At 36.0% G+C, this 21711-nt stretch overlaps 1 protein-coding gene across 1 annotated transcript; it reads right to left on the bottom strand.

Annotated features, from left to right (window-relative positions):
* Positions 1–1704: 1704 nt before the first annotated feature.
* Positions 1705–20451, bottom strand: LOC136034552 (protein snakeskin-like). The gene is made up of 4 exons (XM_065715786.1): positions 20341–20451; positions 17765–17953; positions 10036–10155; positions 1705–2000 (listed from the first exon to the last, which is right to left on the bottom strand). Exons 1-4 carry the CDS (start codon positions 20395–20397, stop codon positions 1923–1925), a joined length of 444 nt encoding a protein of 147 aa, XP_065571858.1. The 5' UTR covers positions 20398–20451; the 3' UTR covers positions 1705–1922.
* Positions 20452–21711: the final 1260 nt, after the last annotated feature.

The following is a 21711-nucleotide window of genomic DNA, read 5'->3' as shown; positions in this document are numbered from 1 at the left end:
ATACTACCACTGGATTCTCAATTTAGGGGATTTAAATGTTAAACAACTTGTTTCATCCCTAAATTTTAGGAGTTTTTCATGCTCCTTGGACTTAAGATTTACCTCCTGGTCTTATTTACAATTCAAGTGACTCAATTTACAACTCAAGATTTCTGAGACTAAGATATTTGAACGTTAAATGACTTGTTTCCTGCCTGAAATTTAGGAGAAAACATTGTTTCTCATTCTCGATAGATTGAGATCTTTTTGGGGGGTCTGATTCGTCCCTTGAAGAATCATTTATTTTGTTGACTAATGAATTTAAGCGTTGGGATTTAACCACCTGCTTCATGCCTACAATTTAGGGACACGGGTGGGGAAAATACTGTTTTTCATACTCCTTTGACTTGGATATATATGATGCTCTGATTCGTCTTTCGAGTGCCATCTATTTTCTTCCATTTGTACTTCGTACATAGAATTTAGGAGAAAACCTAGTCTTTCATACTACTTCGACTTTTACTCTTTCAAACTCCATACGCCTTAAATGATTTGCTTCATACGAAGAATTTTGGGGAATACTTAATTTTCAGGCTTCCTGGACTTGTATTGCATAAGTATTTTTAAGGCTATATTGCTGGGTATCAAACTGCTTCTCTGATTTATCCCTCAAAGCCCATCCCATTTCTAGATTAAGAATTTAAACGTCGAACAACTTACTTCGTACATAGAGTTTAGGAGAAAACCTAGTCTTTCATACTACTTTGACCTATACTCTTTCATATTCCATACGCCTTAAATGATTTGCTTCATACCAGTAATTTTGGGGGAATAGTTAATTTTCAGGCTTCTTGGACTTGCATTGCAGCTGTATCTTTAAGCTTCTATTGCTGGGAATCAAACTGCTTCTCTGATTTATCCCTCAAAGCCCCTCACATTTTTCAGATTAAGGGATTTAAATGCAAATGATTTGCTTCGTACCCAGGATTGAGGAACAATACCTAGTTTTTCACATTCTTTAGACTTAAATTTATTTGCAGGTTTGATTCATCCCTCAAAGTGTCATGCATTTATAACTAACGTATTTAAACGCTAAATCACCCTAGACGAAATCACTGCGACAAGTCCATTGGATTAGGTATTTGATATTATGATTTTAGACAACCATTTCCAAACTTCTTAGATAAGCAGCACTCATTTAGGAGGGAATGGGAGTAGTGTGCAGCGTCCCTAGGGAAGTTTGATCCCAATTTATATGACATAAATAAAATTTTAGTAAATAATAACCATCTTTCTCAGGAGAGAAGTTCAATTAAGGAAAGTTATATGTTGGAATGAGATTTCACTTTGTGGTAAATAACGATATAGAAATTTCTTTAGAAAAATGTTGGATTTTCATTTCACGCGCAAAGTTTGTCTTTGATCATAAGAACTAGTTTTGACTGATATGTAAGCAGTGATGAAAGTGAAGAAAAAATGGGCACAAGATTTATCGATCCGCTCGGTGGAGCTGAACTGGATTGCAAAATTAAGGAGATGAGTTTAAATGAGCTGAATTTGAGAGGGCTATCTTGCATCCAAATTAATCTTAAGCTAATAAAGAAGAAAAAGAAATTTTACTTCTTGCGCAATGGAATAAGAAAATTTCAATGGGAAAATAAAAAAATACTACTACTATGAATTTATACGGCGATCCTTATATTTTGTAATTTGGCTCATTTCGAACAGCAGACCTGCTTAGCAGGGAAAAATAGTGAGTCAATGAAGAAAACATCAGAAGTGGAAAAAAAGGTTGCTTTTTAGTCCTACTTCAGTTATGGAATCCTCAATCTTTTCTTAGCAAAGGTAGTTCTCTGAAAATTGACTTGTTGATACTTTTCTTCTCACTTATATTAAAAACTTTATGAAACACAAAAAAGAGATTAAAAACTGTCTATCTTGAATTAACTTGCATCATAACCATATTTGTACGCCATGTATGTATCAATCAGGTACAGAAAGCCGTTCACAAGACAAAACGCCTGAAAAAAATATAATTGAATTTAAATTTTTTTCGTAGTCTAAAACCGTCAACCTGCGAGCTTTGACTCCCCCTTTCTCATTTTGAAAATAAAGAATTAAGATTCTTTTTTCATCAAAACGAGTTACCATCAATTTGAAACTTGAAAACCCTGACGGTTGATAGCACTTAGCAGAAAAAGGCAAAGATTGAAAATAGATGGTAAAGGAGTATTTTTGCTGGTTTTGGATGAAGCATCAAACAGTTCGTAGTAATGAACGGTAAATAAAAAATGATAGGTAGCTATTGTTAGTATCATGTAGTAAGTTAGGAATATTTTTAGTTATAATTGATTTTTTTATATACTTGATACTTTTAGGTACAAGTTAGTTTGGTATATATCTAACATTTTCAGACTTGTGAGATAAGTTAAAATACCGAAATACCTTGAGTTGGGTTGTTGCCTCTGAATTATTTGTCTTTACTGTTTTTATTGTTTGGTAAATGACGACTTATACTTATTGACGACATGACTGCCTGTCCATGGATTATTCTTTATGGTTGATTGTGTATGGCTATGCTGTTTGACCTATGTGGTTGTATGGATGAGTAGGGTTAAGGCCTCATTCAAGTGCTGGTCTATATTAATCACTAATCTAGGAAAACAGTTTTCTCTTTCTCCTTCTATCTCTTTTTTTTTACTGTGTTTGTGCTGTTGCATTGATGATTTCTCTTTTCGTTATTTTATCGTCCGAATCCTAAAATGGTTGATAACTGTTATATTTTATCGTCCAAATCCTAAAATGGTTGATATCTGTAAGGGGGAGGGGCGAACACTTTAGTTTCTTCACGGCTTTGAATGAGAACAGATAAAATGTTTTCGCTATCTTGTTCCTGAGCAAAAATAATTTCAACAAACTAATTATCATTAAAATGAAAGCTTCTGAAACGCATCCTAAATCTCATGAAGGAAATTTCCCAAATACAAATTTTCAAACAGTTCGTGGTAACGAACTGTAGTAAGGAGCGACCCGGCTCAATAGTAACCAAAACTCTAAAAAATGGAATTTTGATATCAATAGCTACATCAAAAGAATCGCATTTTAATGCTGATTTTAAATATATAAGTTTCATCAAGTTTAGTCTTACCCATCAAAAGTTAAGAGCCTGAGAAAATTTGCATTATTTAAGAAAATAGGGGGAAACACCCCCTAAAAGTCGTAGAATCTTAACGAAAATGACACCATCAGATTCAGCGTATCAGAGAACCCTACTGTAGAAGTTTCAAGCTCCTATCTACAAAAATGTGGAATTTCATATTTTTTGCCAGAAGACAAATCACGGGTGCGTGTTTTTTTTTTTTTTTTTTTTTTTTTTTTTTTTTTTTTTTTTTTTTTTTTTTTTTTTTTTTCCAGAGGTCATCGTATCGACCAAGTGGTCCTAGAATGTCGCAAGAGGGCTCATTCTAACGGAAATGAAAAGTTCTAGTGCCCTTTTTAAGTGACCAAAAAAATTGGAGGGCATCTAGGCCCCCTCCTACGCTCATTTTTTCCCAAAGTCAACGGATCAAAATTTTGAAATAGCCATTTTGTTCAGCATAGTTGAAAACCATAATAACTATGTCTTTGGGGATGACTTACTCCCCCACAATCCCTGGGGGAGGGGCTGCAAGTTACAAACTTTGACCAGTGTTTACATATAGTAATGGTTATTGGGAAGTGTACAGACGTTTTCAGGGGGATTTTATTTTGTTTGGGGGTGGGGATGAGGGGAGGGGGCTATGTTGGAGGATCTTTCCTTGGAGGAATCTGTCATGGGGGAAGAAAAATTCAATGAAAAGGGCGCAGGATTTTCTAGCATTACTATAAGAAAACAATGAAAAATAAACATGAAAACGTTTTTTCAAACGAAAGGAAGGAGAAGCATTGAAACTTAAAACGAACAGAGATTATTACGCATATGGGGGGTTCTAAAAATACTTTAGCATAAAGAGCGAGGTATTTAGGAGGAGATAAATACTTCGCTCTTTATGCTAAAGTATTTTTAGTAATTTCAACTATTTATTCTACGGCCTTTCTGATTCAGGGGTCATTCTTAAAGAATTGGGACAAAACTTACGATTTAGTGTAAAGAGCGAGGTATTAACGAGGGTACAAACCCCCTCGTATACATAATAAAAATAAAAGATTATGAAAGTTTGTTACGTAAGTTAATTCTTAAGTTACGTATATTTTTTACTAATAAATCGTTTAAAATTAAAAGTTCTAGTTGCCTTTTTAAGTAACCGAAAAATTGGAGGGCAACTAGACCTCCTTCTCCACCCCTTATTTCTCAAAATCGTCTGATCAAAACTAAGAGAAAGCCATTTAGCCAAAAAAAGAATTAATATACAAATTTCATTTTAATAATTTATGTGCAGAGAGCCAAAACCAAACATGCATTAATTCAAAAACGTTCAGAAATTAAATAAAAAAATAACTAATTTTTTTAGCTGAAAGTAAGGAGCGACATTAAAACTTAAAACGAACAGAAATTACTCCGTATATGAAATGGGTTGTCCCCTCCGCAATCCCTCGCTCTTTACGCTAAAGTTTGACTCTTTGCCACAATTCTACTTTTTAAGACAATTAAAAACTTCTTTGATCCTGAGCGAACGCTTTTGGACCGACTCTATTTTGTCACTAAGTTCATTTGAAAGTTTCGAATGCCAGACCGGACATGCATATTCCAATAACGGCCTGATAAAGGATAAGTAAACACGGAGGGAATGTATCTTAGGACAATTAAATTTGTTTAGTAGCTTAAAAATGGATAGTGAAACATTTGCTTGTTTAACAATGTTGGAAACATGTGTGTCCTACTTAAGATCATTAGAAATTGTGACACCAAGAAGCTTAACATGTTACACTAGCATTTCGCTTGGGATCGGATCGCAAAAAGCAGGAGTAGATTTCAAGAAGTTGATTGTCATTATCTGTGATTTGGTGGGATTTACTGTCATATTTAGATTCTTAGATTCATCCGAACATTGGGTTAGGATTTCAACAGGGTCACTTTTAATATTCCTATGACATACTTCAAGGATCGACAAATCATCCACATATTTCCATCTTTGGGGGAATTCCTTGCCAATTTCGTTAATCATGACAAGAAATAATAGTGGTCCCAATAAGGTTCCTTGAGGTATTCCACAGTACCTAGGGAGGGGGTTAGAGAAGGTATTTTTGTATTTTACAACTTGTGATCTGTCTGAAAGGAACGATATAACAATATTTACTAAAAGTGGGTCAATTTCAAAGTTATCATGTAGTAAACGAATTAGGATAGTGTGGTCAACTAAGTCAAACGCTTTTTGGAAATCGACTAAAACCAGGTTTAGCCAAACATTTGGTTTCTCTAGTTCACTTAGGATCGTGTGAATCAAGTGTACAAGGTAATGGGTGATGGAGGTTTTCCTTAAATTACCGAACTGTCGGATGTCAATGCGTGGTATAATTTTAATTTTAAGCCAGTCACAAAGGAACCCTTCGTAAAGCTTAGAAAAAACTGGAGTGAGTGCAATAGGACGCATGTTGGTTATAGTCAGACTGGAAGATTTCTTTGGGATGGGTGTTATAAAACCTAGTTTCCAGCAACTTGGGAATTTACCAGATTTTGTAATTTGGTTAAAAATATCAGATAAAGGTCCAGCAATTGTGTCTGAAAAGGCTTTAATCAAGTCAATTGGGATGTCTAATGGGCAAGTACTTGATTTTTTGAGCTTTTGGATTTTATTTATAATATCAGAGGGAGAAATTTGGGGGAAAGAGGTGGAGGGAGGAATAGTTTGACCTAAGCCAGTGAAAGGGGGGAGACTTCGTACTATGGACGCAAGATGCATGTTCAAATCGTTGGCTATCTTGTAAGGGGGCTCAGGGAGATGAAAATTAACTTCAACAGGGTTTTTTCCGCAAATCTCTTTAATTTTCCTGTACCATTGTTTGGGTTTATTAGAATACAAATCCTTAACCTTACTATTGTAATACCCAGAAGCTGCCTCTCAATTTTCTCTTCAGGAACTTTCTTAGATCATTAGCCTGTGTGATATGGCCTTGCTTGAACAAATTGATTTTTTTCCTTATTAGTTTTTTAAAAGTCGCAGTAATGTAAGGTTTATCGGTAGAGCATATTTTAATTTTTTTCACCGGAAAATGGGCTTCATAATTACTCCTCAATAAATTTTGGAATGACAAAGCCTTGAAGTCGACATCATTTGTTTGGTACACAGGGGACCAATTTTCACTAGTGATCCAAGAGCCAAAATTGTAGAGTCCTGAGTCAATTAGAGGTCTAAAGACGGTTTAAGTAATAGTAAAGGAATGTTTAACTGTAGCTAGTGGAGATAGGAGTAGGCTAAAGTGGTAACTACCTCCGAGAGGGGGAAGAATGGTGACAGGTCTGTAGAAATTTGACATATTGGTGCATATTAAATCAAGAGTAGAATTGCCTTTGGTAGTAGGGACTTTTACAATTTGTTTTAGACTAAAAGTATTACAAGTAGACTCAAGTTTTAATTCATTTACATCACCCAAGAGGAAAATTCCAGCATTTGGGTATTTAGATAGTACATAGTCGACACTGCTATGCAATTTTTCAATAAACTTAATTTTTTCAGCCGCTCTCTGCCCAGGAGAGTAGTAAAAACAACACAGGACAATCAAATTGAAAGGACGTGGTAAGACCTTAGGTCGAACACAAACCCACAAAATTTCATCAAAGGGAGTAAGACAAGGAACTAATATTTCTGAAGGATAAAAATCATTACGGACGAAGAAAAGAATTTCACCCCTTTTCTTACCCAGAGGATGGGTTTCGAGTCTGAGTTTAATAAACTGGATGAAATTATTCATTTTTAACATGTGTGTATTTTGAGCGTGTACTTCAGTAATAGCGATTATGTCTGATCTATATATTTTAGAAAAGGAGTCTAATTCATTAGTTTTTCAAAATTAAGACTTTCGGCGTTGCTTAACAAAAGTGTGGGAAATTTAAAAGACCCTGCACAGGTACCATTTTTACACTTAACTTTATTTAAATTACAAATGGGTACAGGGGGTGTGGTGGGATTCTTACCGGGGGCCAGATTAATGTAGTCAGAACAAGGGACTAAGGGAGCACATTTGACTTTTATGGGATGACTATTAGGGTCAACATCGATAGATGAATTATTAGAGTAAGAGAAGGATTTGTCTTGGGGATTTGGGGGTGCAATGATATGGATGAAGCACGAGGAGAACAATTAGGATTCATTATAAGACAATTAAAAAGTCTCAGACCTGAGTCACGTTGACAGGGTAGGCACGAGGGATAAAACGAATGGGCTGGGGGTGGGGTTTCGGCACTGGTGAGATGTGCCGAACTCATCTTCGGACATGAAAATTGTATATGAGAATCTTCTGGTCAACACAGCAGTCTGCAACAATTGGCTTCTTTTCATGTCAGACGTAAAAGCGCTCACTTCAAGGACAGACGAACCTGAGAGCCTTCAGGTCTGTTGTTGCAGTAGGGTTGTATGCCTCGGCATGCGTGATGCCTCAACGTAAACGTGGTAGACCATCCGCAGATGTCGGAGAAAGGCCCAGCCCCATTCTAAGTCACAATCAAATCCGATTGGCAATATCCGCTCAAGCAGATGGACTTTATCACTGGCCAGAAAGACTGAGAAGCAGAGCCGCTGCAAATAGTGCAAATCAGGATATACCACTTTTGAGTGCAAAAAATGTGAACTTCCACTGTGCCTTACTGCCAAAAACAATCGTTTTAAAGCCTTCCATAGCAAGTGAAAATGCCGGCTAACATCGTATTTTTACGACGGGGTCTAAAACTGAAAAAAAAGTAATTTTTGAAGCGATCACCCATGTAAAGTGTCATCCAATGAAGTAATTTTCCAAATAAAAATTTTAACTTCATATGTAAATTTAAAAAAAAACTTAAGGAAATTTAAAGCATTGCATAATACCATACACGGAAAATTTAAAAAAAAGTAACAATCAAATTATCTAATAAATAGAAATTTATCAGTAACATAAAATCAAATGCTTCTTGGTAATGATCTGTAAGTAAGGAGCAACTCGTGCTAGTAGTATCTGAAACACTAAAAAAGTAATTTTTGAAGCGATCGCACATGTAAAGTGTCATCCAATGAAGTAATATTCCCAAATACAAATTTTAACTTTCCTTATGTAATTCGGAAAAATATTGAAGGAAATTTAAAGCAACGCATAATACCATGCACGGAATATTAAAAAAAAAAGTAACAACGAAATTATCTACTAAATAGAAAGTAATCAGTAACATAAAATCAAATGCTTCTTGTAAATGATCTATAAGTAAAGGAACAACTCGTGCTAGTAGCAGCTGAGAATCTAAAAAAAGGGATTTTTGAAACGATCACACATGTAAGGTGTCATTCTAAATATTTATAATTCAATAAGTTTAAAATTATCCGCCAGAAGTTACTAGCCAAAGAAAGTTTGTATAAGTTTTAATATGCCCTTAAAAGGAGGCTTAATCTTGTTGAGGGGAATATACCCTCAAAAAGAGGAGTAATCTTGATGAAAATACCACCATTAAATTAAGTTTCCAAGCTTCCAAAAAGGTTGATTGTAGATTAACGTTTATTTTGGTGTTTTTTTCTCCAAAGTGTGACCGTATCGAAACAATGATCCTAGAATACCGGAAGAGCGCTCATTCAAACAGAATTCGGAATTTTTATATATTCCGTGTATAGCCAATGTGGTCTTAGAACGTATTTACAAAATTTCTAGTAATATTTTGGGTGGCAAGAGACTACCCCACAGCAAAGCGGTGTTTTTTTTTTCTATTTTCTTGAGCAGAACAACAATTTTGGCCCAAAGAGAGCAAAAAATGGGCGACAGCTCTCTGCTATTTCAGACATTTTAATTGTAACATGACAGCTTACATTAACATGATAACATGAACAAATAAAGGGAGATATGGAGAGCTGAGGCTATCATGATCCCTGCTAAGAAATTTACAGAGGGAGGGGTACCCGGGATTTCAGTTCGGGGGTTTCCTACAAAAGAGACTTTAAAAAATGCATAAAAATGTGTTTATGCAAATTTTGTTACGTTTTTACGAGTCGGGAAAAAATTGGGGGGAACACAACCTTGGGGGCAATCACTACCAAGAGCTTTTTTCACAAAGATTTAAATTCCCATATTTCCCTTTTTCTATTTTCTTACTATTCTTTTTTTGTTTTGTTTTTTGTTCTGCTTGTTTACGTGGCACTGTAAATGACCCAGGTAGTTTTAATCTTTATTAAATTCGTAATCTTTTTTTTGGATTTTCCCTTTTGCTAAGAATTAGAGTTCGAGATAAGTATAAGATACCAACTTCCTCTCATTGTGAATAAACACAAGGTATCTGAATTATTAAGCGAATCGCCATCGCTAATCTTATTTTAAAAAAATAAGTTAGAGGAGTTGATTTCCTCAGCTTAAAGTAGTAGGCTCTTATTCTAATATATTTTAAGGTTACTACAATTATCATCACTATCTTCCGTTACCTCCCTCCCCCTTTCTTCCTCTGTCTTCTTCGTCTTTCTTGTTTTGAGAAGTGTGCATTTCGTTTTTGTTGTTAGTTTCTTTCCTGTGATATTGGAAGGAGACGAAATCTACTTTTGCATCTCCTTTGATGCAAAGTTAAGAGTCAAGAGATTTTGTCTCCTTTTGAAGGAAGCAAAATCTCCTCTTGCCTTCTCTTTGATGCAGGGTTAAGGGTCAGGAGCATGCTCCTCCTCCTACATCCCAATCTATTCAAAGCCTCCGTCTTTACACCCTTCCAAGAAGTTCCAATTCACTTTAAATAATTCCTTATGACATCTTCCCACCCCATTCGGGGACGACCTGCCTTGTGTTCGGCCCTAGATAGTTGGCGGACACAGACGATCTTTGGTGTTCAGTCATCGTTCATCCACAGAACATGTCCTATCCATATTAATCATAGGAAAAAGTGAAAATCTATTGAACATTATATACTTCTGAAATTGAGCTTACCCCCAGCGTTTTTCCTGCTCCTCTGAAAGCACCAACAGCCATTGCAGAAGTATAATAGTCCAGTACTAAGCCTCCAGTTACAAAAAACATAATTGTGGCAGCAAAATTAAAGATTAGTTCCTGAAAAGGTAAATACGTATTGACTAAGACTTAAGTAAACAAGTAATGATGAACCAAGATTTTGTGGTCAATGTTTTCCATATTCCGAAGGGATTATTTATTTTATTTACATGGTTTTCTTTATTCATATCATTTTTCTTGCTCATGGTCATTTTTATCTTTCTTTTGATTTTCATTTAATAAGCGGTTTCTCATTAAAATACTTGAAATAAATAGGGGTAATCAAATATTTTCTTTCACTCAACATGCTTTAATATGACGAAAAAATAAAAAATGCCTTTATTTTAATAACTTTTTTTTATTAGCGTTCGTTTGAGGTCCCCACTCAAATGGGAGTGATTAAAAGAAATTAATCAACTAAGATTGTAACTAAAATAACTTTTTATTGAGTTAGTAAACCATCAAGATATAATTAACAAAGAATTGTATCATTTATTAGGTAATACACTGTACTTGAAACATTTCACATATATCTAACATTCATACTTAAAATAGAGCGTAGTTTAGGTTTCATAAAAACAATACTTATTGTTAAATACCCCAAATTGTTGTCAAAAACACCCAAAATCGTTTTGACTTTTTAAATTTCATAAAACCTAACGAAATAGACTAGGAAAAACCCAAAACGATTCTTCGGGGCTAAATGACAAAATAATGCCCAGGAGGACTAAACGCAAGATCACTAGGTTATGCAACAGGGAGCAAACACGAATACGTATTGAATGAATAATTGGCCTATGATTCCTCTTCCAAATAAAATGTCTTTCCTATTCTGAAATGCATTCTTGAGGTCCTATTACCCGGACAACATCTTGGCTGTTTAATTTGGCTATCTAAAGGGTAAGTTTCAGCTTACCCTTTTCCAGCTGAAAAACTAAATCGATTCATATGCAAGCACCTTTCTTAACATGACAGCAAGCCAAGAAGTAACAATATTTTCCCCACAATCGTTGATGGCATTAGTAAAGTTAATCTATCAATTTCTTGATTTATCCCTGGCAATTCCAGTCCATTAGTTTTTATTCAATTACTAATCAATTTTACTAATTACAATTACGACTAATCTCTGATTGCAGCATCGAGCCAATTTTTGAAAGTAGCTGAACACACTCCTCCTTCACTTTACTCTCCTCAGGGCCCTAAACTTTAGCCTCTCCCATGAGATTCCCGCCTCCGATCTAGATTTTTATAGTCTAACGGTGAAATTCCTTTGCTTACATCTCTGGTTCCAAACTATTTTTTGGTACTTGTTAATTAAACAAAATAAACTCAAGAATTACGCTTTGGTTAGATCTCAGAAAATTGGTTTCATAGCCAGAAAGACAAGTGACGGATGATCCAATGCAGGGTCTTATATATTTTGGGCTATATATTTGCACATTGGGGGGGGGGGGCTAGGTCAGATTAGGATCGCTGTCCAAATACTTCACCCCCCCCCACCCCTAATGTTCTAAATATAGCCCCAATTGTATTCACAACATAATTTAGAAAATGATATTCGAATACAAAATTGACCAAATGATCACCAAATTGACGATTATGTTCGTTTAAAATGAAGTCAACTTTGTTGTTTCCTTTTTTTTTAGATAAGAAAAATGGGGAGACCCATCTCTAGATCCTGTTAAGAAAGGTGCATAGATGTCGGAAAATATTCCAGCCAGGAAATGAACTGAAAGCATCCTTGAGAATCCTGAACAACTAGCGAAGTTAGAAACATAACACGTAGGTTTGGACGACAAATCTATATACAAGAATGCATACATACATTTTACCATAATTACAAGTGTGTACTTGATGAAAAAAAATATGGAGGAACAATTTCTTTGTGTTCTTATATTTTTTTTTCCACGAACTGGCAACATTTTCTACCACCCAGTGTTAGTTCGCAATCCAAATTTTGTGAACAGCAGGCCTAGATAGTAGCCAAAAAAACTGTTTGCCCCTGGAGTTCCTTTACAGCAACTACTACTAACAACTCAGCTTTCGAAGACAGACCTGCTGATTCTATTTGAGTTGACCTTGACTATGACATTAATACTTTTCTAATAAGGAGGTACATACTCAAGAGGGAGGGATTCCAGCTCACCCTTTTAGAAACTTTAAGCTCCAAAGCTCAAAACTTGACTTAACTGTGAAAAAACACCCTGAACATTGGCTATTCTATTTTTAACATCTTCACTGCTTCCACTGTCTTTACTATATATATATATATATATATATATATATATATATATAGATTAAAGATTGCTCTTTAAAGAGCAAGTGATGTCCTATAACAGATCAAACAAATCCGTTTGGACATCGTTGAGCAGGAATGCAATTCGATCAAGCAAGCAGCACCCCCCAAGTAAATCATCTTTATTAGCTACTTTTTCTATGGGATCATGGAAGCCTCCACAGTGAATACATATAGGGTTGAAGAATGCCAGTGACTTGAAAATAACACTTGCGTAGTTTACGGCATCATTGTAGGTTTTTACTGGGTTTCATGCCACTATTTGTTGGCATCGAAGATTGTGATGGTGCTGCTCTTCTAACATAATATTTTTTTGGTACTTGTGTTAACTGTGTTAAATGTGTGCAAAATGTGTTAACTACAATTGTTCTGCATATTATGAAGTAATAATTGTTTTCTAACTTAACGCTGTTCAATGTATTCTCTCGTCCGTTCTGATTCTTGCTGTCCTTTGACAACACAGTTCTTTATTCTTGACTGTCATTTTGACGTTCTTGATGCTTGCTTTAGCGTGTCTGTTAACCCAAAAATTATTTGTTCTTCACTTTCATCTTCGGCAAGTTCTGATTCCTGCTGTTGCTTGTAATTCTCGGTGCTGATTATCTTCTAACTGCATAATTCTTTGTTCTCGAGGTGTTATATCTTCTAATTTTCTAGTCACGCATTTCTCTGTTCTTCATTTTCATTTTGATTCGTTTTGATCCTCACTGTCGCATGTCTTGTAACCACATTTTTTTTCTTCACTTCTGTTTTTGAATCGTTGTGATTCTCGCTGCCACTCATCTTTTAACTGCATATTCGATATTCTTCAATTCCGTTTTTAACTTGTTCTAATTGTCAGTTTCATTAATATTTTAACTGCATATATCCTTGATTTTATTTTCGTTCATCATTACTTCAGACATTTTTTTAGTGCCTTTTGCTTTAATTGCTTGGATTAACCTTGTCACTTTTGATGGTCTACGTTGTTCATTATCACTCGTCGTACATTTACATTTCTCAGGTCATTCTCTTGACCTTGTGTCATTTGATGATCCAGTTTGTTAATTTTGAGCTTAAGGCTTTGTCCTTTTCTGTTCTTTTTTGTACTCATTTTGTGCTATCGGTAATTAACGTTTGTGTCCCCCGGAGGCTGAAAATGCCTTTTGAAATTTACATCACCAAATATGGGCACATGAATTTACATATTTCTGAATTTTTATGGCACTTGGTATTAACCAAGTGACATATAGCAGTCGCCAATTCTGTCGGTCTGTCGGTCCCGGTTTTGCTACTTTAGGCACTTCCAGGTAAGCCTGGACGATGAAATTTGGCAAGCGTATCAGGGACCGGACCAGATTAAATTAGAAATAGTCGCTTTCCCGATTTGACCATCTGGGGAGAGTGGGGGCCCGGTTAATTCGCAAAAATAGAAAAAATGAAGTATTTTTAACTTATCAGCGGGTGATTGGATCTTAATGAAATTTAATGTTTGGAATGATATTGTGTCTCAGAGCTCTTATTTTAAATCCCGACCGGGTCTGATGACATTGGGGGGAGTTGGAGGGGGAAAACCTAAAGTCCCGGTTTTGCTACTTTAGGCACTTCCAGGTAAGCTAGGACGATGAAATTTGGCACGCGTATCAGGGACCGGACCATATTAAATTAGAAATACTCGTTTTCCCGATTTGACCATCTGGGGGGGGGGGGGGAGCGGGGGCCCGGTTAATTCGCAAAAAATAGAAAAAATGAAGTATTTTTAACTTATCAGCGGGTGATTGAATCTTAATGAAATTTAATGTTTGGAATGATATTGTGTCTTAGAGCTCTTATTTTAAATTCCGACCGGATCTGATGACATTGGGGGGAGTTGGAGGGGGAAACCTAAAGTCCCGGTTTTGCTACTTTAGGCACTTCCAGGTAAGCTAGGACGATGAAATTTGGCAACCGTATCAGGGACCGGACCAGATTAAATTAGAAATAGTCGTTTTCCCAATTTGACCATCTGGGGGGGGGGGAGTAGGGGCCGGTTAATTCGGAAAAATAGAAAAAATGAAGTATTTTTAACTTATGAGCGGGTGATTGGATCTTAATGAAATTTGATGTTTGGAATGATATTGTGTCTCAGAGCTCTTATTTTAAATCCCGACTGGGTCTGATGACATTGGGGGGAGTTGGAGGGGGGAAACCTAAAATCTTGGAAAACACTTAGAGTAGAGGGATCGGGATGAAACTTGATGAGAAAAATAAGCGCAAGTCCCAGATACATGATTGACATAATCGGAACTGATTTGCTCTCTTTGGGGTAGTTGGGGGGGAGTAAGTCTTAAAAATTAGAAAAATGAGGTATTTTCAACTTACGAACGGGTGATCGGATCTCAATGAAATTTGATGTTTAGAAGGATATCGTGTCTCAAAGCTCTTATTTTAAATCCTGACCGGATCTGGTGACATTGGGGGAAGTTTGGGGTGGTGAGACCTAAAATGATGGGAAACGCTTAGATTGGAGGGATTGGGATGAAACTTGGTTGGAAAAATAAGCAGAAGTCTTGCATACGTAATTTACATAATTGGAACGGATCCGCTCAATTGCGGGGGGGGGGGGGGTAATTCTGAGAAATAAGAAAAATGACGTATTTTTAACTTACGAAGGAGTGATCGGATCTTCATGAAACTTCATATGCAGAAGGACCTCGTAACTCCGATATCTTATTTTAAATCTTAACCGGATCAAGCGTAATTGGGGGGGGGGCAGTTGGGGGGACCGGAAATTTTAGAAAATACTTAAAACGGTGAGATCAGGGTGAAACTGGATGGGAAGAATAGAAACCTGTCTAAGATACGTGACTGACATAACTGGACCGGATCTGCTCTCTTTGGTGGAATTGGGGGGGGGGGGTAATTTTGAAAATTGAGGTATTTGTAACTTACGAAAGGGTGACCAGATCTTAATGAAATTTGATATTTAGAAGGATCTTGTGCTTTAAAGTTCTAATTTCAAATTCTGACCAGATCCTGTGACATTCGGGGGAGTTGGAGGGGGGAACCGGAATTCTTGGAAAACATGAAAATTGGAGTATTTATATCTTACGAATAGATGATCGGATCGTAATGAAATTTGATTTTTAGAAGGAATTCATGTCTCAGAGCTCTTATTTCAAATCCCGACCAGATCTTTTGACATTGTGGGGATTTGGAGGGGGAAATCTTGGTAAAAACACTTGGAGTGTAGGAATCGGGATGAAGCTTGGTAGATAGAATAAACAAATGTCCTTGATACTTGATTGACAGAATCGTACTGGATTCGCTCTCTTTGGGGGAGTTGGGGGGAGGGGTTCAGTGATTTGGCGAGTTCGGTGCTTCTGGACGTGCTAGGGCGATGAAAATTAGTAGGCGTGTCAGGGAGCTGCACAATTTGACTTGATAAAGTCGTTTTCCCAGATTCGACCATCTGGGGGGCAAAAGGAAGAGGAAAAATTAGAAAAAATTAGGTATTTATAACTTACGAGTGGGTGATCGGATCTTAATGAATTTTGATATTTAGAAGGACTTTGTGACTCAGAGCTCTTATTTTAAATCTTGACCGGCATTAAGCCTCTTATTTTCCTTTTTAAATCAATCTATTGATTCATAGAATTTTGTTAGAGCTCATACCATATGATCTCTTGGCTCTTAGCTCTTCTCGCCTCATCACAAGTGCCATATGAGCTCTTAGCTCTTGTTTTTTCTGCAAATACTTCTAAAACGGTTGTAAAATCTATTTTCCTTGTGTCTTCACTTTCAGTCAACATGAGTGCTTAACTACTTAGTCTCTCCTGATTTATTGTTGATATCACATACTTGTTGTTTTTTATTCGTTTTAGCCTGGAAAATAATGTCTATCTAGAAGCCAAGCTCTCTGGAATTGTTAAGAACATTTCACAATTTCAAAAATCAATTGTTCACTTTGACTGTGGCGCGAAGCTCCATCAAACGCGGGGCCCAATTGGGCCAAATCGTTCTAATCACCCTTTATCCGGCCCTGGATAAAAGGGATACTATGCTGAAGATGGCGGCAAAATCAGACATCAAACTCACTCATCCATTGCTTTGGTATATATTTGGTATGCCATTTACAGGTCACTGATTAAATCTTGTCTAATTTCGTTGATGTCACTCCTAAAGGTCAAATCTGAGATTTTGAAACTTCTGGGGTAATAGCTGAAAATTATTTGCTAAAAAGCTCTCAGTGGGAGAATGAGCAAGGCATTGTCATGTTCAATCACATTAATCTTCCTCGTCTACACTGCTAATCCTCCTTGTCAGAATAACTAAGCAAACCGTTTTGACAGTCATATCAGAAGAATGAAAGAAGCGATAGTTTTATCCCGCGAATTTTTAAAACGTGTTCCAACCAAAAGCTAATACATCTACTCCTGTGATTCCCGACGTGGAGCGCAGGCCTCACCAGTAGGGCATAGAAATATTTTGGTGGGTCATTGGCAGGACGTTCACCCCTCAGCTGCCTGTATTCTGGAGCCTTAATTTTGAAAAACAAAAATTCATGTGAATAACGTCACATTCATACTTATTTAAAGAGCAAAAAATATACATGGTGGTATTGCAGGGACGTCACGCATTGTATAAGATGTGTTGTATTAAAACGATACTTTTGACTAGCATAAAATATACCTAGAGGAAGATGTGTAAAAAGCTACCAAGTTAATGGTCTTTAATCGTCCTTCAACTGTTAATAACAAGATTTAAATATCCCAAGGGGGCAACTGAATTTTAGAAAAGGCCTAGGTAGGGCATGACCTAAAATTGGCTTTGATCTACTTCTTACACAACCAAGATTGTCTTTGTCATAATATCGTTGGAAGATATTTTTTAAGTTCTGTGTCCACCATCCCGATTCTTCTAGCCTGCAGAGAAGATATTGCAAAACAATTTTCCTGATAATTTTCCAATTTTCCTGATGAGTAATCAGGAAACAAGGTTCCTGATTACTTAAAAAAAAAGCAAATAAATTTCAAGACTGAAAACAAGCATGAAAACGCTATACATAATTTTAAAATATAAAACGTCATCCATGGTTAATACTAAACTGAAGAAATCTACTGAATTTTTTCTTCGAATTTTGAATTCCTTTTCCAAAATATATAATTAACTCTCTCCAACAATTTCCAAATTATTAATTTTACTAAAAATTTTCCTCAGGCTCTTAATTTCGTTTTTACGTCCTTTGATAGTCTTAAATGTTTGCACCGGGGTTATGTATTCATGTAGTTATATTCATACAACTTGTGTGAGTCCCCTCCTTGGTATCTACAACTCATGTTAATCTATTCAAAGTTTACCCAAATTTGCATTCTTTTTTGGGAACGACCATGAAAAAAGTGAAAAAAAACTTACCAACAATTTTTGATACGTGCCGGCTTCTCCATAGAAATAAGAAGCCAATAGGGCAAGTGAAATGATCAAAAAACCACCAATTGTAATGGTTCCAGTCATATATCTATCTGTGTACGAGCCAGAGATGACATCACCACCAAAGTGCAAGTTATATCCCCGTAAGAGAGCAATGCAAATAATTGATACTATCTAAAAGAAGAAAAGGTGAGATTGAGGGATGCTCCCTGATATGGCGAGGCGCATATGGCGGGGATGCTCCCTGATAGGGCGGGGCGCATATATAACGCATATGACCTATTGGTCGAACGCGTCAAACCCCAAACAACATATGGCGGGACAAGGACAAATTTTAGGATAAACTGAAGGTCTATATATGTGCTATGAATAAAAGAGGTGCCATGATAGAACCCTATCATTTGGCGGAGATGCTCCCTGATAGGGCGGGGTGCATATATAACGCATATGACCTATTCGTCGAACGCGTCAAACCCCAAACAACATATGGCGGGGCAAGGACAAATTTTAGGATAAACTGAAGGTCTATATATGTGCTATGAATAAAAGAGGTGCCATGATAGAACCCTATCATTTGGCGGAGATGCTCCCTGATAGGGCGGGGTGCATATATAACGCATATGACCTATTCGTCGAACGCGTCAAACCCCAAACAACATATGGCGGGGCAAGGACAAATTTTAGGATAAACTGAAGGTCTATCTATATATGTGCTATGAATAAAAGAGGTGCCATGATAGAACCCTGCAGGACATCACAAATTATCTTTTTAGCATTGTTTTGACAGTTCATCCCCAGCCCCTTGTAATGGTCTCATACGGTCCTAAGCTATGTGAAAAACTAACCAAAAAAAAGAAAAAAATGGAAATCTTACTTTATAACATGCAACAAGTATCAATGAATTGAATCTTATTTACTTTTTTTTACCATTTTCATCTGTTTTTCAATTAGTTTTCATCAATTAGTGTTTAATTTTTTTTTACATAGTCTAGGGCCAAACAAGACCATTAGGGGGTAGGCTGTTGTATGCTCTTTACTGAGTTGCAGGTATAGCTGCAATCACGAAATGGGTAAAATTCTAGATTAGGCGGATTTTCGGTTATCTTGGAAAGTAGTTGAGTCAAATGAATGAAACTTTCAGGAATAGATCTACAGTTCAAACTTCATCATGGAAACATTTAAAAGTTCTTATATTAACTCATTCCCCATTTCTGAGGGTTATAAGATTGCCTGAAAGGCATGTTACCTCTCTCAATTTTGTATACAGAATCTACTCTCTATTTTGCTCTTGGAAATCACGTTCCAATTTTTGAATAGTATTTTAAGCAATACTATGATTTACTATAAACTTAGACATTCTTATTTATGGATTCTAATAACCTTATTAATCAATATTCAATGAATTCACAATGTTCAAAACATTTTTTAAAAGCACCATCTGCGTTTTAGATTTGCCTCTGAAAGTTTTAGTTCTATAACATAAAGTTTAACCAAGGTCATCAAAGGTCAGTGTACTTTGAAGGGGAAGGAGTTTAGGTATGTGGCTGAAACACCTTTCAAGAGCCTGATTTGGGCACTGGATCCCTAACAATTTCTTTCACCTAGCTCAACCACTTTCCAAGACAGCCAAAGTCTGTCATCTTGAATATTGTCTGAGAACATCATTAATATAATAGCGGAATAGAGCGTTGGAAATAAAAGATCTAAAAGTGTCTTCAATTAACTAAGAACTTGTAAGATTTTTCGGTAAACTAAGCTTTCCGGAATTCTCTTCAGCCCTTATGACCTCTCTGGTTATGCTTTACAATTAATACTTTTATAGCATTAGTTTTACTATTTAGAACTGTGTTTTCTTATGAAATTAAATAGAGTTATTTGGTAAATTCTAGTTAATTGACTTCTTGCTATCTCAGAAAGGGTTTAGTTTAGGAAAATGAAACTTTCAGGGATAAATCTACAGACTAAAGTATGTCCCGGAAAGGTATTTTGAAGCAACTACCTCCACTCCTTCTCCCCTCTAGAGGGCCTTGACCTTTGATGACCATTAAAAATATGTGTGTTATAAAAGTGAAACCTTGTAAAATAGATATTCTGCTTAATTGAAGTACAACAAAATTGTTTTCAGCGTCATAACTTTGCTCAGTTTCATTTTATAAGGTTTTAAAGATATGCAAATACATTTCCTCAAATTATGAAAAAAAAATTGATATGGCTCAAAATTCTACTCAGATAACAGGAATTGTATTTTCAGAACTAAAGGCAGAGAAAAAGCAACTGGTAACTCAAAATTAGGGTAAAATGTTGTTTTGTCAAAATTTCAATAGGTATAGACCTGTCATGTAGGCAAATTTCAGGCCCCTCTAGAGGGAGGAGTGGAGGTGGGTACTTTAAAATACCTTCCCGGGACATACTTTAGCCTGTAGATTTATCCCTGAAAGTTTCATTTTCCTAACCTAAACCCTTTCCAAGATAGCAAGAAGTCAATTGACTAGAATTTTACCCAAAATACATGAAAGAGTACCTCTTTTAGACGAGATCGGCAAAATGTGTTATTTACTTACTACTTCGGCTAATTTCAAAAAACCGAAAGTTCTTGCCACAGTTCTTAAATCTGCCATTTCGTTCCTTAAGAAAAACTGAAGTTAAAAAGCTTCAGTCAGCAACAATTAAAAACGACTAACCAACGTATGACATACGAAACAAGATGCTTAGCTAGTATAGAAGGTTTTCAATTAGGATTACCAACTAGACATGTTTTATGCTGAAAGAGCACATTCCCATGTGCCGGGACACAATGACATAAAGGGGCAAACAAATAACACATTTTAGAAATTTGGGACATAAAAATCTTAGAAATAGATTTTTAGGTTGAAATGAAAATTAGAAAATCTTAGAAATTTCATGTTGAATGGGCGCATTCCCATGTGCCGGGACACAATGACATAAAGGAGCAAACAAGCAACACATTTTAGAAATTTGGGACACAAAAATCTTGGAAATAGATTTTTAGTTTGAAATAAAAATTAGAAAATCTTAGAAATGAAAATTTTAGAAATTTTATGTTGAATGGGCACATTCCCATGTGCCGGGACACAATGACATAAAGGGGCAAACAAGTAACACATTCTAGAAATTTGGGACATAAAAATCTTAGAAATAGATTTTTAGGTTGGAATAAAAATTAGAAAATCTTAGAAATAAAAATTTTAGAAGTTTTATGTTGAATGGGTGCATTCCCATGTGCCAGGACACAATGACATAAAGGCGCAAACAAGTAACACATTTTGGAAATTTGGGACATAAAATATGTATAATATGTATAAATATGTATTGGGACATAAAATATGGTGGGTAAATGTTTGTAAATTCATGACCTAAAACGAAACATTTTCCCAGATTTCCATACGAACTAGTTTCTTGGGAGAATTTGCACTGACCTCTTTGTTATGGTTGAAGCAGTAGCTGCAACCTATTAAAGAGCGGACCCTGCCCATAGTAACTAAACGTTAAAAAACGTTAAAATGGTCATTTTTCTTCTTTTTTCCAGGCCTAGTGGGTTACTAGAACATCATAGAAAGATGCTCAAGAGCTCATTCAAAAGGTAGTTTTCATATGCACGTCGTTTTTATAAATTTTGTCATCTGCAAGTGCCATATGGCACGAAAAATGACACTTTTTATGCTATTTCTCTTGGGGCGGGGCTAGCGGGCCACCAGAACATCGTAGATAGATTTTCGATAGCTCATATAAAAAACATTGCTCATATCTAAGTTCTTCTTATAAATTCCACCATCTGCAAGTTCCAAATGGTACTAAAAACGGTACTTTTAGTAGCGTGTCACAAGTGGAAAAGCTGGGGCTAGTGGCCTATCAGAACTATTTAGAGTGATGTTTAATGGCTCATTTGAAATTTTTGCTCATATCTACGTGCT

The sequence above is a fragment of the Artemia franciscana genome, chromosome 13, assembly GCF_032884065.1.
Source record: "Artemia franciscana chromosome 13, ASM3288406v1, whole genome shotgun sequence".
Classification (NCBI taxonomy): Eukaryota; Metazoa; Arthropoda; class Branchiopoda; order Anostraca; family Artemiidae; genus Artemia; species Artemia franciscana.
The sequence above is the reverse complement of the archived record's forward strand: the minus strand, read 5'-3'. Positions and strand labels throughout refer to the sequence as shown.

Excerpts from the sequence above, each read along its gene's own strand:
- LOC136034552 (XM_065715786.1), bottom strand. The coding sequence starts at position 20,397 with ATGGCAGATTTAAGAACTGTGGCAAGAACTTTCGGTTTTTTGAAATTA. Across the intron at positions 17,954-20,340 it reads TTTTGAAATTAGCCGAAGTA|ATAGTATCAATTATTTGCAT; the intron begins GTAAGTAAATAA and ends TTCTTCTTTTAG. Across the intron at positions 10,156-17,764 it reads GCACGTATCAAAAATTGTTG|GAACTAATCTTTAATTTTGC; the intron begins GTAAGTTTTTTT and ends TTACCTTTTCAG.